The 16,624-nt window shown below is 27.5% G+C and overlaps 1 protein-coding gene across 3 annotated transcripts in view; it reads left to right on the top strand.

The window, feature by feature from the left end:
• Positions 1-16,223, top strand: part of LOC119599824 (sex determination protein fruitless) — an 88,145-nt gene extending 71,922 nt beyond the window's left edge. The window contains exon 6 of one of the 3 annotated variants that reach the window (XM_037949727.1): positions 15,586-16,223. In XM_037949727.1, the coding sequence (XP_037805655.1) occupies positions 15,586-16,082 (497 nt within the window). In that variant the 3' untranslated portion in view covers positions 16,083-16,223. Of the gene's footprint in view, positions 1-1,940; positions 2,783-15,585 lie in introns of those variants that run through there. The other 2 variants (XM_037949726.1, XM_037949725.1) reach the window with 2 other exon arrangements.
• The last annotated feature ends 401 nt before the right edge of the window (positions 16,224-16,624 follow it).

Raw genomic sequence — 16,624 nt, 5'->3', positions numbered from 1 at the left:
AACTAATGATAGGCAAAAATAGTATTGAAATGAAATGTAGGATATTTAATTACCAATAGAAATGTAGTAGCATCTGAAGTCGTAGGAACTGCAATAAAAGAGATATTTATAAAAAACTGTTTTATATAAACTTTGACCCCCCACATGGGGTTAATGGTGACTTTAAGCACCTTAATTAAGACCCAGTTTACTCAGGTTTTTTTGACTCATTTCCTAAGCTATAAAAGACTTTCTGTCTGATTGTAAATATCGGACCTCTACTAGGTTTAATATCAGAGATTATCAAATCAAATTATTAATGAACATTAATTTAGAAAAAAAATATATATATAACTGTTAAATGTCCATTGTCAAGCAAGTAACCTTACTTTTTCTCTAAAAAATCTTGTTAGACAAATACTGAACAAATCTATTACTATAACTATTTTCTTCCTTGACTCTCAAATAAAACCCATATAATTGAACAAATTTTTTTACATAACCCCCCTTTTTGATAAACAATAATAAAAAACAGAAATCCTCACCGTTATTTAACCTTTAATTACCAGAGTTTGTGTTTCACCATTAATTAAACCTTTTAGGAATTATTAACACTTTAATGTAAAAAAAACATAAATTATTTATATAAATATACAATTTTTTACAAATATTAAAACTTAAGTGGTTTGGGTTTTATTAAAAAAAAAACAAAAACATTTTTTTTTAAATAACAATAAAACATTTATAATAATAATATAAAACATCATTTTAATAATAATTTTAATAAAAATAAAAAACAATTAAACACACCTCACACTTTATAATATTATTTAACAAATAAATATCATCATATTTATTAATATATACATACATACATTATTTTAATGAAATTAAACAAAAATAAAAAATACATTAAAAATAAATAAACCTTTTAATGGAGTTGGTTTTATATAATAATAAAATAATATTAATAAAAAAATAACTTACTTTTTGTAAATAATAATTATTATTAAACAAATTAATTTAAGTTATATAAGTTAATTTATCGTAGCATATTTGTAATAGGCAAAAGATATTCCCACATCCAAACAAATAATATTTTTTGAACGACCCTATCTATTCTTATCAAAATTAATTGGTTGGTGTAAAACAAATGTTTCGAAATTTTTTCTTTAAACAAACAAAAAAAAATCCACACTTTTTGGGTGTAACCGATTTTGTTGCGAAAACTATTATTTTTTTTTTAAATTACACAAAAGGCGAAGAGTTTCCGAAATTAATTGAGCACAAAAATCTAGCTAAATAAATTTGTTGAGCCTATTTCATTAAATATGCTCAAAAAAATCATTTCATTGGCTCAACTGTCTCTCTCTCTTTTAACGGTGTATATCTCTCTTACTGTGTTTTCTATTTTGCAATAACTGTTCCTGTTTAGTTCTGTTGTATTTATTATTTCACAAGATTAATTTTTAATAAAAAGTTCATTCGTCTTTTGTTTTAAATAATATATTTGATTTAATTTCGTTATAAATTTTTTTTTGAAATCTTATAAATTATCTTGTACAACTGAATGTGTTACATGAATATCTTCTCCTTCCCTATTTTTTTTTTATTTAAATTTAATTTTCAAATTTTGTATATGTCTTTCATTTTGTTTCGTTGTAAATTTTAAGTATTTTCTTTAAAAGTTTTAAGCATTTTTTTCTTATCTTTATGTTTTGTTTCTTGTGAATCATCAACAAAAACATTGTTTTTCTCTTCTTTTTTTATTCTCTGTGCGTGCGAATAATTTCACAAAACAAATCAAAAAAAAACCTAAAAATCTAAAATGTGTACAAAAATTAAAATGAATTGAAAAACAAATACTATAAAATTTTCGTCATTTCCAAAAACAAAACTACTGAATTAAATGCCTAATAATCCGCACAAATATATTCGTACTGCCGACGCACGTTTATCAGGTTCCAAAGCCTGGCATATGCGTTTGACATTCGAACGTTTGTCAGGAGGCTGCAATCTGCATCGGTGTAAATTATGTGGCAAAGTGGTGACACACATACGCAATCATTATCATGTACACTTTCCGGGACGTTTCGAATGTCCTCTTTGTCGAGCCACTTACACCCGCAGTGACAACTTACGGACGCATTGTAAATTCAAACATCCCATGTACAACCCGGACACCAGGAAATTTGAAAATTTAATGTCGGCTGCTGCAGCCACAGCTACACAGTCACCTACACCCACACAGCTAGCTGCTGCTTCACAAGCCGCAATGGCTGCAGCTGCCGCTGCGGCGGCCTTTAATGTGGCTCAACAGCAGCAGAGAGAGCAACAGCAAAGAGAACACCATCAGCAACAAATGCAGCAACATGCCCACAATTTAACACAACAAACCCAGCATTTGCTACAGCAACAAATACAACAACAGCTACATCCGCAACAGCAACAACAGCAGCAGCAACAACAAGCGTCACAATTGCTAGCACAAACATCAGTCCACCAGCAGCCACAATCGCATAATGCCGCAAATGAATGATATCGGTCTTTTCTAGGCTGGAATTATAGTAATTTATTAGGAAACCCCTATGCTCCACCACCACCACCGTCACCTACAACTCATCCCTCAACTTCTTCGTCTTTGCCACCACAACATACATCTAGCGCCCATCAAACACTTGCCACAGCGGCAACAGCTGCATCTGCATCCTCTGCTGCCAATACCGCAGTAGCAGGAAACCCTTTTGCCTGGAATTTTGAAGAAGAGCAACTTCATCATCATAACAACACTAGCAGCAGTAATACCAACAACAACAACAGCATCAATGCCACAAATTATATGCCACAATCAGCAGCAACACTACATAATTATTATAATCAATATTTTGGCACCACTAACGCCTCAACTACCCAACGAGACACACACTTGGACTATTACAAAAGAGCACAAACTTTGGCCACTAATATGCGTAATCTTAACAACTCAGATCGTCAAAGGGAAAACGATGAAGATAACTATCATCTGCATGATCATAATCACAGCATACCGACCTTTAATTTAATTGAAAGTGATGATAACGATGATTCAGATAATAACGCCAGCGCAACCTTAAATGGCACCTCACAAAATATGAAAGAGCTTAGGCACACTAATAATAGAGATCTAAATGAAAGCTCCACCGATTTTGATTTCAACAAACAACAACTAGAAGATAATAGTACATCGGGTAATATATCAGAAATTTCATCGTCTAAAAAAACAAATGATAATTTTACAGCTATAAGTTCTTTGGAGAGAGCAAAAGAATCATCATCGTCACAAGTTGCCAGAGATTAAAATGCATATGTATATTTTTTTCGTAGACATTTATAAGAAAGAGATTAAAGTTGAACCTAAAAGATTGATGTTTATTAGAAGCTTACAAAAAGGAAAAGATTTTCTAAATAATGCCAATATCAGACATAAAGTTAAGTGAACAGACACCATTTTTTATTATTTACTTGGGAAAATTGTGTGTAAAGAAAACATTTTCATTAGTCTGAAAAAATTGTCACTTTCACACTCACTGTTTTACATGATATTTCCAATTTTCTGATCAGTATTTTCTTATCCAAACACGGATGCCGAACTCCTAGAAAAGGTCTCAATTTACCATATAAAATATTAGAATTAAAAAATTTCAGTTTTTACCCCCAAAGAACTAGTCATGACCGTATTTTTTTAATTGAAGCATTTTGCAACAAGTGAATAATGCTACAAATTAGACTAGACTATAGACTACACTATAGACTAGACTATAAACTGGACTATAGACTAGACTATAGACTGGAATATGGACTGGAATATGGACTAGACTATAGACAAGACTATAGACTAGACTATAGACTAGACTATAGACTAGACTATAGACTAGACTAGAGACTAGACTATAGACGAGACTATATAACTAACTATAGACTAGACTATAGACAATAGACTATAGACTAGACTATAGACTAGACTATAGACTAGACTATAGACTAGACTATAGACTAGACGCTTATATAGACTATAGCCTACTAGACTACTATAGACTAATACTAGACTAGACTATAGACTAGACTATAGACTAGACTATAGACTAGACTATAGACTAGACTATAGACTAGACTATAGACCTATAACTATAGACAGACTATAGACTGATAGACTAGACTATAGACTAGACTATAGACTAGACTATAGACTAGACTATGAGTGACTATAGACTAGACTATAGACTAGACTATGAAGTTAGACTATCGACTAGACTAGATTAGCTACTATCTATAGACTAGACTAGAGACTAGACTATAGGACATGACTATAGACTAGACTATAGACTGACTAGTACTATAGACTAGACTATATACTAAGCTATACAATAGATAGACTAGACTATAGACTAGAACTATAGACAGCTAAGCTCTAGACTAGACTTAGACTAGACTATAGACTAGAGACTAGACTATAGACTAGACTATAGACTAGACTATAGACTAGACTATAGACTAGACTATAGACTAGACTATAGACTAGACTATGAGTACTAGACTATAGACTAGACTATAGACTAGACTATAGACATAGACTTATAGACTAGACTATAGACGTAGAACTATAGACTAGAACTATAGACTAGACTATAGGACTAGACTATAGACTAGACTATAGACTAGACTATAGCACTAGACTATAGACTAGACTATAGACTCAGACTATAGACTAGAATATAGACTAGACTATAGACCTTAGACTATAGACTGACTATAGGACTAGCTACTAGACTAGACTATAGACTAGACTATAGGACTAGACTAGACAGCTATAGACTAGACTATAGACTAGACTATAGACTAGACTATAGACTAGACTATAGACTAGACTAGAGACTAGACTATAGACTAGACTATAGACTAGACTATAGACTAGACTATAGACTAGACTATAGAGACTAGACTATAGACTAGACTATAGACTAGACTATAGACTAGACTATAGACTAGACTATAGACTAGACTATAGACTAGACTAGACTATAGACTAGACTAGACTGACTAGACTATGACTATAGACTAGACTATAGACTATAGACTATAGACTAGACTAGACTATAGACTAGACTATAGACTAGACTATAGACTAGACTACTATAGACTAGACTATAGACTAGACTATAGACTAGACTATAGACTAGACTATAGACTAGACTATAGACTAGACTATAGACTAGACTATAGACTAGACTATAGACTAGACTATAGACTAGACTATCTAGACTATATAGGACTATAGACTAGACTATAGACTAGACTATAGACTAGACTATAGACTAGACTATAGACTAGACTATAGACTAGACTATAGACTAGACTATAGACTAGACTATAGACTAGACTATAGACTAGACTATAGACTAGACTATAGACTAGACTATAGTCTAGACTATAGACTAGACTATAGACTAGACTATAGACTAGACTATAGACTAGACTATAGACTAGACTATAGACTAGACTATAGACTAGACTATAGACTAGACTATAGACTAGACTATAGACTAGACTATAGACTAGACTATAGACTAGACTATAGACTAGACTATAGACTAGACTATAGACTAGACTATAGACTAGACTATAGACTAGACTATAGACTAGACTATAGACTAGACTATAGACCAGACTATAGACTAGACTATAGACTAGACTGTAGACTAGACTATAGACTAGACTATAGACCAGACTATAGACCAGACTACAGATTAGACTATAGAATGGACTATAGACTAGACTGTAGACCGGACTATAGACTAGACTAGATTAAAAACTAGACTATAGACTAAACTATAGACTAGACCATAAATTAGACTATCGATGAGACTATATATATTATAGACTGCTTGTAAAAAATTCATAAGTTAGAAAAAGCAACTAAAATGTCTTGGGGTACTACAGTATTTTTCGATGTTAGAAAGTACTTAAAAAAGTACTAAGTTTTCCATTTAATTTGTCTATGTTTTTATTGGAAATGGTGTGTGTATACATCTAAATTACTTTATTTCAAAATAATGCTACGACAAAAAAGTCAATTTGTTATTTTTTTTAATAAAATTATAGGAAATATAAAGAAAATTACACTATTTATATTGCACAAATAATAAAACAATTAAAAAAATTAACTACAAAATAAGAGTGACATTTAAGAAAAAAAGTGACAGAAATGACAGAATCCTTTGATAACTAGGTTTCATAATGGATGGCATATATTTATATAAATAGATATTTAAGCACAAAGTTTCTTAAAATGGTTTCTTAGCTGAAAAAACACAAATTTTTCATTTTATCATTTGAAATTAACAGAAAGAAATTGTTTTAACAGGAATTAACTGAAAAGATTAATTAAAAAAATAATTAGCACAAAATATTAATTGTAAACAAACTACAAAAAAGTTAAATAAATATGTAAATATTTTTAATAAACACAAATACTTAGTGGAATGAAAAGAAAAATTGCCAAAAGTAAAAGAGGCCAATTTAAAATAAACAATAAAATGTAGTGCAATTTATCTAGACTTATATAAAAACAATGTTTTTAAAAAAACACTTAGTACCCACTGCAACAAATACATATTGTGGTTAAACTTAAATAATGTGTTGTTAAATGTCTAATTTATTCAGCAAGTTACTCTAAATGTTTTTTAATTACTACAAACAAACTATATATCTATAGCAAAAAAACTCAACTCAAAAATCCCTTCAAAAGCTGCTAAACAAACAAAAAATATGTAAAAAACAACAAATTAATATTAATTATATTACTACCTACTTATAACAAATTCTATGAGATTTTATTAATAATTTATATAGAAATTAACTAAAAACTAAAAAAACACACAATTTTATATATATGTAAACAATTTTTATTTATAGTTGAACAAACTAACAAATAAAACCAAGTTTTTTTGTAGTTTGTAAAATTTATTTAAGCAGAATTTAGTAAAAATCTAATCCATCCTCCCTTAATAACACTTCCACCATTATTTAAAACAAACTTGCAAACCCTATTGATATTAAATTCTTTATCTAAAAACTAGACTTTAGCAAGTAGTCCACTTATTAAACAAATTAAAAATACAATTTAATCTTTGTATATACATTTCTGTGTATGTGTGCTTGTTTAAAAAAGTTAAATGTCTTTTAAGCAAAATTTAAGTGTACTAAAACAACAAGACCCCTTAAGTTAAATAATTTTAATAAAAATTAAATTTCCTAAAAAAAATCGAAAACCTTTCTACTAAGAAGTAAAAACAAACAAATACACCCCTGCCCCTAGAGTTGCCTTTTGTTGCAACTCTCTATTAAAACTTGTTTTATTTTTTTTTTAAATAATTGTTGTTTTTCTACTACCAACCACTACTTCATCCTATTAAACAAAAAAAAACCTAATTTTTAAGACAGTTTTTATTATTCTCTATTAAAAAGTTCTTAATGATAATGTTATATTTTTTATAATAATATTTTTACTAAACAAAAATGTACAAAATATTTTAATTAACCTTTATTTTTTTACTAATACTTAAGCATTTTTTTTTTCGTTTCGTTTTTAACTAATTTTAATTATTTTTATACCAATTTCATAAAAAAAAACGTCTCAAAAAATCTTAATGCAAAGACATTTATTTTAATTTTTTTTTTATTAAAATTATCTTTATATTAAAAATATTAATTAGTATGAAAATAAGTCGTCAATTGTAGCCCAGAAAAATAAGGGGTTTTGCCGTGGAATTTTGGATATATAGCTTTTTCTTACCATTATTACAAAGGTATTAAATATTTCGTGTGCGCGGTTTATTGGCGGTCAAAGGTCAAAATTCCGTATTTTTACGAATATCTCACTTATTATGCGTCGTACGCGTTCTAATACTATTATAATTTCTATAGAAAATAAAATTTCCTACATTTTGGTTAAAGACTATTTTTGCATAACATTAGTTGTTTTGGAGCTATAGTGCATTCATTTTTCATTGAAATGATTTTTTTAAAATCTTAATATTTTTAACGCCACTTTCTGATTAATTTCCATTATACTCCTTATTACAGCATAACTGTTAGGCCCATAGTGCAATGTCCTTCTATCCGTTATTTTTGTAGTAATTATGAATATAATTTGAAAATAATCTACTTTTAGCCCCTTAATTAAGATCCCTTTGCCATCCTTCATTTAGCTATCTAAAATTTCCCAGTTTGCTCATTTTTCGACTAATTTTCCTGGGATGAAAATATATTCGATTTTTCGAAAATTATATTCGAACAAAAAAAGTCTCTTTTGCATTTAAAATAAGTACAAAAATTAACAAAACTGTATGCTGCAGTCGGAAAGCAATTAGAAATGGCTTGGGAGGTAATGATTACATTTTCAATTACATTTAATTGTATTTTTAATTAAAGTTTTGCTAAATACAATTACACTAACAAATAATTGTAATTGGCAAAACTTAAATTACAAGTAATTGAAAAGTAATTACAAGTAATTGTAAAACAATTACTAATAATTGTAATCCAATTACAAGTAATTCTTATATAATTGCAAGTAATTGTTATATAATTACAAGTAATTGTTATACAATGACAAGTAACTGTTATATAATTACAAGTAACTGTTATATAATTACAAGTAATTGTTACACAATTACAAGTAATTGTTATACAATTACAAGTAATTGTTATACAATTACAAGTAATTGTTATACAATTACAAGTAATTGTTATACAATAACAAGTAATTGTTATGCAATTACAAGTAATTTTTATACAATCACATGTAATTGTTATACAATTACAAGTAATTGTTATAAAAGACAAGTAATTGTTATAGAATTACAAGTAATTTTTATACAATTACAAGTAATTATTATACAATTACAAGTAGTTGTTTTAGAATTACAAGTAATTGTTATATAATTACAAGTACTTGTTATACAATGACAAGTAATTGTTATATAATTACAAGTAATTGTTATACAATTACAAGTAATTGTTATACAATTACAAGTAATTGTTATACAATAACAAGTAATTGTTATGCAATTACAAGTAATTTTTATACAATTACATGTAATTGTTATACAGTTACAAGTAATTGTTATACAATGACAAGTAATTGTTATAGAATTACAAGTAATTGTTATACAATTACAAGTAATTATTATACAATTACAAGTAATTGTTATATAATTACAAGTAGTTGTTTTAGAATTACAAGTAATTGTTATAGAATTACAAGTAGTTGTTTTAGAATTACAAGTAATTGTTATATAATTACAAGTAATGGCTATACAATTACAAGTAATTGTTATACAATGTAATTGTTGTATAATTTTAAATACAGTATTAAAAACACAAAAGGCTTTTAAAATTTTACATCTGAATTACTTCATACTAATTAATATTTTAATATAAAAAATTTATTAAACAAATAAAACTAAGAAATTTTTGGCCATACTTTAGTTTAAAAAATTACCACCTTTTTCAAAAAACCACCTTTCAACTCAACCTCTCCACTTACTTCCCTTTAAACTGTTTTAAAATAATGTAAATATTTAAAAAATATTACTAAAACAATTACTAAAATTTAACATAAATTTATATTTAAAAAAAGAAATATTCACTCAATGTATGTGTCTTTGAAAAACAAAAAAAAAAACTATTAATTAATATAAAAACATATAAAAAATTAATATTAATTATGACACAATTAACGTAAAAAAATTGGTCATTAGAAAAGAACAAATAATATTTGGTGCACAAAACTATTTAAGGCAAACAAAAAAACTCCAAGAAAAAAGTTTATTTTTATTTTTTTTTTTTTTTGTTTAATTAAACAACAAAATATTATTACTTTTGTTTTAATAATTTATTTCAAGAATGTGATAATTATGGTAAAAAGCAAAAAAAATGAAAACTGATTAGAAATGTTAGAGAAGAAGAGGAAACAAGAAAAGCAAATGAAATGAGTTAAAAACAAAAATAAAAATGGTGCTAAATCCAAATAACTAAAATTAATGGAAACAAAATAAATTAATTATAAAGCAGCAAAAAGAATATTAATTTGTTCTATGTAATTCTTAAAAATGCAATAATATATTTAATTAAATTAAAATAATTTAAAACAAAAAAACACTAATAAAAAAACGTATGTGCAATAAATCACTAGTTTTCTTTTAAAACTCAAAATTAAAAGAATATAATTAAAGAAATTATAAATAAAATTTGCTGTTTAAAAAAATATGAAAAATGAGTTTAAAATAAACATATATATTGAATTATTTATAATTTTTTTTTTATTAATTTTATAAAGGAATTTATTGTGAAAACAAACACAAAAACATAATAATTGTGCAATTTATTTAAAATAATAACCACCTCCCCCTACCACACATTAAACAAAAAAATTTCTATTAAAATTAAATAGTTTTAAAAGCGTTAAAAATTAAAATAATTTTTTTTTAAAGAAATCGCAACAACTAAAACAAGACTTTTTTTCAATACCTGATTTAAAAAAAATTTATTTAGAAAAGAAAATAATTTAAAGAATTTATAAATTAGGTGGCACTTAAAAAAATTTTAAATTCATTATTAAAAATTTTGTTCCAATTTTCGAAATTTAAAATAAATTTTTTTTAATTCCAAACTTTCTAAATTGGTCCATAGCTTCTCCCTGGCATTATTAATAAGTTATTAAAAGTCACCTTATATATTGTGTGCGCTAAGCGAGAGCTATTGGCGGTCAAAGGTCACAAACTCAGTTTTTTACGAATATCTCTCTTATTATGCGTTTTAGGCCTTTTAAAGCTATTATAATTTCTATAGAGAATTAAATTTCCTACATTTTAGTTAAAGACTATTTTAGCTATTAAAAAACCTGATTTTTGTAACCTTTGACCCCTTATTAACTCGCTTAGCGTATATGGGAATAATGATGACCTTTAGCCCCTTAATTAAGCTTTATTGGGGTTTTAAATAAAATTATTTTGCCTTAATATTTAACTAAGCCATCTAATTTAATTTTCTTTAAATTTTGTCAAAAAATTATGATTTCATTTTATTTTCTTAAAAAAATTATTAATTAATTAAAAAAATAATAAAATTTATTGTAAAATTTTTTGTACTGTTTTTTTTTTTATTTAATAATCTTTAAAACCAACTAAATACTGAAATTGTTTTTTTTTTTATTATTTTTTAATTTAGTGCTAAGTTTTATTTATATAGAAATTAAATTAAAAATATTAATAATTTTAAGCTTAAGTTTTAGTTTAAAAACAAAGAATATAAAAAAATATATATAAATATAATTTCAAATAAAACAAAAGCCAAGCATTTGTTATTTTAAATGAAATAAATTAATTATATTAAATAAAATAAACAAAAAAAAATATTACTAAAAATTTATAATTATGTTAAAAATAAATATTTTATATTTTATACAAAATAAAAAAAGAAAATCTAAATGAAAATAAATATCAAAACATTTTATTAAATTTTTTTATTTTATATTTTTTTTTTTTTTTTTTAATTTCAAATTTCCAACAAAAATAAACTAAATATATTTTATGAAAACCACAACAACAACATATTTAACCCTAAAAACAAAGCAAACTGTTTAAATTATTATAATAAGCAAGAAATTAATTTAAATATAAACAAACAACAATAAAAATCCCAAAAATATAAAACAAAAAGTTCAAAAAACTAAATAATTTTTTCTTTCATAAGACAATTTTTTTTTATATTTTTTAAAACAACAAAAAATATAATTGTGCTTCCAACTAGGGTTTTTTATAAAATATAAATTACTAACAAATATTTCTGCAACATAATTACTTTTACTGAAAAAATCTTCTTCTACTTCAAAAAAAATATCTCGGCCCAATTTCCTGTAATTTTATTTCTTTAAAAATTTATTTAAATATTTTCTTATAATTTCTAAACTCTATGTATTTTTAATGTAAGTATTTTTTTATATATTTTAGTGTTCTTTTATTAAAATTATTTTAAATAATTTTCTAATTTAATTTAAGAGTGTTATAAGAAAAAAACAACATTAGCTTACAATTCGCACAGACGTTACACCCAAAAAAAATGTTTAGTAATTTAGCTTACATTTGTGCGAATTTTTTTGTAAAAAAATGTACTTGTTATTGGCTAAAACACAAAAATCAATACCCAACGTTTGTGACTAATTTATGTTATTATACATGTTATTAAAAATATTTATAAATATTATCTACAACAACAACAAAAACCGTCCCTTTAGACAAAAAAAACCAAAACAAACAAATTATAAAATTTGTTAAATTAACAACGGAGGCATTTTTTTCTAAATCATTTTCAATTAAATATTTATATTTAAATTTTTTTATTGGTTTATACTATTTTGCACGCTGGAATGTAAGTAATATTTAAAATTAACATATAAAAACTTAAGAAAAAATAGTTATTTGTTTTTATTATTAGTATTATAAAAAAACTGTTTTAAATATCTGTTATAAAAGAAAAAGATTATTAAAACTTCAAATGTCAATTCAAAATGGCCAAATGAACTCACATGCCATGCTTAGATTAGGTTGATAGGTACACAGAGGGAAAAGGTATTAAATTGATACCCAAGATTTTACAATTTTTCAATAACATTCGTTGTCAAAGTATATATGTACATGCGTACGACAACACTATGTAATGTTGACAACGCAACGTTGTTAACATAGCAACAATTCGTTGTCGAAATCTATGTTGTCAACATTACATAGTGTTGTCGTACGTATGTATATACATTGACAACGGATGGTATTGAAAAATTATAAACAGTTTGGTGTCAATTTGGTACCAGGCGTGTATATTTCTTTTTCCCTTTGTGTAGATGTGTACTACCTCAAATCCGAAGAAATTCACCTAGGCCACTGTCAATCCTGTTCATGGAAACAAAAAACCTATTAACTGAATATATTATCGTCCGATATTCAGAAACTCAGTACACCTAGGCCACTATCGATCCTGTTCATGGAAACTGTTGCTTGGTAAAAACAAACACCCTTATATAGTATTCAATCGTCCGATGTTCAGAAACTCAGTTTCCTGAATGTAATTTCAAAGAATTTTCTAGTCTAGTGTTCGTGAGGGATGTTATATCCGGAATAATATCATTCCCAAGATATTTGAATCTAATTTCTACAAAAGCCTGATAAAGGCAAAGAAAGTGGTCCAGAATTTTAAGGATCTCTCTTCATGCTCTGCATTCGTCTGAAAACCGCACGTGTTCACTCAGAATTAAGGAGTCTCCTCGTAAGAGTCATCCCATAGGATCATACTTTTAATACAGGCCTCGCAGCGTCGAATGTTTTAGGGTTCGTCAGTATAACTACCTCGGGCTCCCCTTCCCTTAAAAGTTAGTACATTCGGTCTCTCGTTGTCGACTACTCCCGAGTGGCTTGGTACCTTATCTATGGAATCTCAGAATACGTACCATCATACTAAGCTAAGAATTGCTCTTTTTGAGAAGTCTTCTCGTAAGAGTCACCCCATAGGATCATACTTTTAATACAGCCCCCGCAGCGTCGAATGTTTTCCTCGGGCTCCCCTTCCCTTTAAATTTAGCACATTCGGTCTCCCGTTGCCGACTACTCCCGAGTGGCTTGGCACCTAATCTCTGGAATAGTATATGGTTAAAGCTTTCTTGCAAAACGGTCCTGTTATCGCCGTAATTGCCTTCTGGCTGTCGGTAAATATGTTAACCTTTGTTGACGCAAAATTTAGGCATTTCAGGCCCGCTTTGTTCTCTTGATATAAAGCCATCCGTGTAGCAACGGATTCTTATGAGTATTTGATCTAATGTTCTGAGATCTGGAATCTACTAGAATAAAAATCGCTTATATGTCTGCAAGATATGCTTTCAATAGCAATTCTTTTATAAATTCCGTGAATTTTCAAAGTTAGGTTAACCTGCTGTCAACACTGGGGACACACTTGGATCCATTTCGTTGATTCCTTTGTGATACTTATAATAGAAAAAACGATCGGCCTATTAGTACTCTTTGAACCAATAACTTTAGATTCCTATCCAAACCAGTTTATCACACGAATAAAGGATTTTATCTTTCGGATATCAGCCTCGTATTAGAGACTTTATATCATGCAGGAAATTGGTTCCTAGCAAATTTAATCCATCCCCAGCTAGGGCAGTTCATAGACAAAGGAAGTGAGTAATACGCTCTCTTCTTCCTCTTCGCCTTAACAGCTCCTGCAAAAGTCATTACTGGATAAGGTCAGTTTTCTTGCATGGAGTCTAAAGGCCAGTGACCAGTCAGCACTGCAGTTAAGTTCCAAAGATTAACTCTCGTAAACTAAAGTAGGGCTTATGATATTCATGAGTCGTATGACAGACACATGATTTTCGCCGGTCTACAGATCAATCGACCGTATGTGTTGCGCAAGCTCGTTTATCACGAATCGAGCGATCACAGCTTGAAAGCGTTATGCCGACAAGAAGGGCGTTATGCTCTTTTACTTATCCACTTTCGCAAGAGAGTCTACAATGATATTGCCAGCTATCTGTTGATGACCTAGAATCCAATACAGACCTACTGTGAAATCGTTCGTCATCTCATTTAGGGATGTCTGGCATTTTAGGACCAAATACGATGTTACATAGCCTTTAGGTTGAATCTTGTTAAAAATACTATAAATTTAGAATTTCGATATTTTGAGGCATTTTGGAAGCATATTTTCATATTTCAAAATTTAGTACGAATTTTCTAGGTTTTCCAAACAACACTTTAAAATAAGTTAAATTAGTAAATATTTTTTCCAAATATCGATGGAAAAATGAAAACAAGTTTACAATATTAAATTCAAACTTTGAAATATTTATTTTTGTTCCAGAATTGTAAAAATTTAAATTTTGAAATTTAATATTTGCGAATTATTTGAAATGTTTTTATTGTATTGTATGTAGAAAAGGAAAATTTCCTAAATTAAAAAGTTTTTATTAGGAATTAATAATTAAACAGTATAGTCCTATGAAAAAAACGTTAGTTTGAAATATAATTAAAACTTCAAAATTATATACAAAAGGAAAACGCTTTATATTTTTCAAAAAGTAAACAATTTTATATTTATTTTAAATAAAATTTCTTATAAATTTCTTTCAATATTTTATTTAGTAATAAAAATGCTTCTATTAGCTATGATTTTTTTTTTAGATTTTGTTCTTTTTATGTAATTTAATTTTTGTTAGTGTATTTTTCTTTTAGTTTATATTTTATTAAGATTCTTTTAAATATATTTTTAAGTTTATGTTTTATGCTCACACTATCATATTATTTCAACACTATTTTTTCTCTATAAACAAAAAATTACTCTAAATTTTTCATACATATATTTTTTTTATAAAAGTCTACTCTATATAAAAAGCAAATCCAAAACAAAACAAAAAAAAAATACACTTTATACTACTTCACTCTGTTTGTTGTTCTTGGGCTGATTTTCGCCCCATTATGTGGTGTGTGTTCTCTTTTTTTTCATTGGTTACAGTATCCCGAGGACGTCTGTCTAGAACTCCCTATAGAAGATCATCGTTTTCACGAACATCATCGCTATCGGACTCACCGCCGCCACATGCTTATGGACTACAATTGGATGCGGCTATAAAAAACGATTATCTATTGGAGAATATCATGCGCGGCACAAATGGCGGTCATCACCAGGGCGAGAGTAGTCATCATCAGAGTCTAAATCAATTGCATACGATTGGCTCGACCACTGGTAGTATGGGAGGCTCAGCACATAATTTACATCATCAAATGTCCTATCACAATATGTTTACACCGTCCCGTGATCCCGGCACAATGTGGCGTTGTCGTTCTTGCGGCAAAGAGGTAACAAATCGTTGGCATCACTTCCACTCGCACACGGCTCAACGTTCGAATTGTCCCTATTGTCCAGCCACCTACAGTCGCATTGATACATTGCGTTCACACTTAAGAGTAAAACACTCAGATCGTCTGATTAAACTAGGTTCCACAATATAAACTAACGGGCTAGAAATAATGCCTGAGAGTGAGTGTGTGTGTGTGAACAATTTTTATGGCTATAAATTATAAATTATTTACAAAAACACTTTAATTATATATATATATATTTTTTTTTCTTATATAAACAAATATATAAAAAACAACAACTACAAAAATATCAAATATTGTTGCTTAAAAAACCATAAACTTAAAAATGGAAAATAACATGATAAATGTTAAAAAAAACTGAAACTATATTAAAGAAAAATATTAGGCCATTCATTTATCAAACAAAAAACTAGTAAAAAAAACAAAAAATCACATTTATGCTAAAGATATAAGAAAACTAAATTCATAAATGTATAAAAAAGAACAGTTTTTACTTAAAACAATTTTTATCAGTGTAATACACGTAACAAAAATAAGCACAAAAACAATCCTGCTAATATTTTCTATTGTCTACTACTAAATTTTTACTATAAAACACTAAAAGAAAACTTAAAGAAAATTTTCAATAATTTCAAATTATACATTTTTTTTGTTAACCAAACACAAAAAAA

The sequence above is a fragment of the Lucilia sericata genome, unplaced genomic scaffold, assembly GCF_015586225.1.
Source record: "Lucilia sericata isolate MDLA Ls3-8-SP2 unplaced genomic scaffold, ASM1558622v1 Contig000089F_arrow, whole genome shotgun sequence".
Lineage (NCBI taxonomy): Eukaryota > Metazoa > Arthropoda > Insecta > Diptera > Calliphoridae > Lucilia > Lucilia sericata.
The sequence above is the reverse complement of the archived record's forward strand: the minus strand, read 5'-3'. Positions and strand labels throughout refer to the sequence as shown.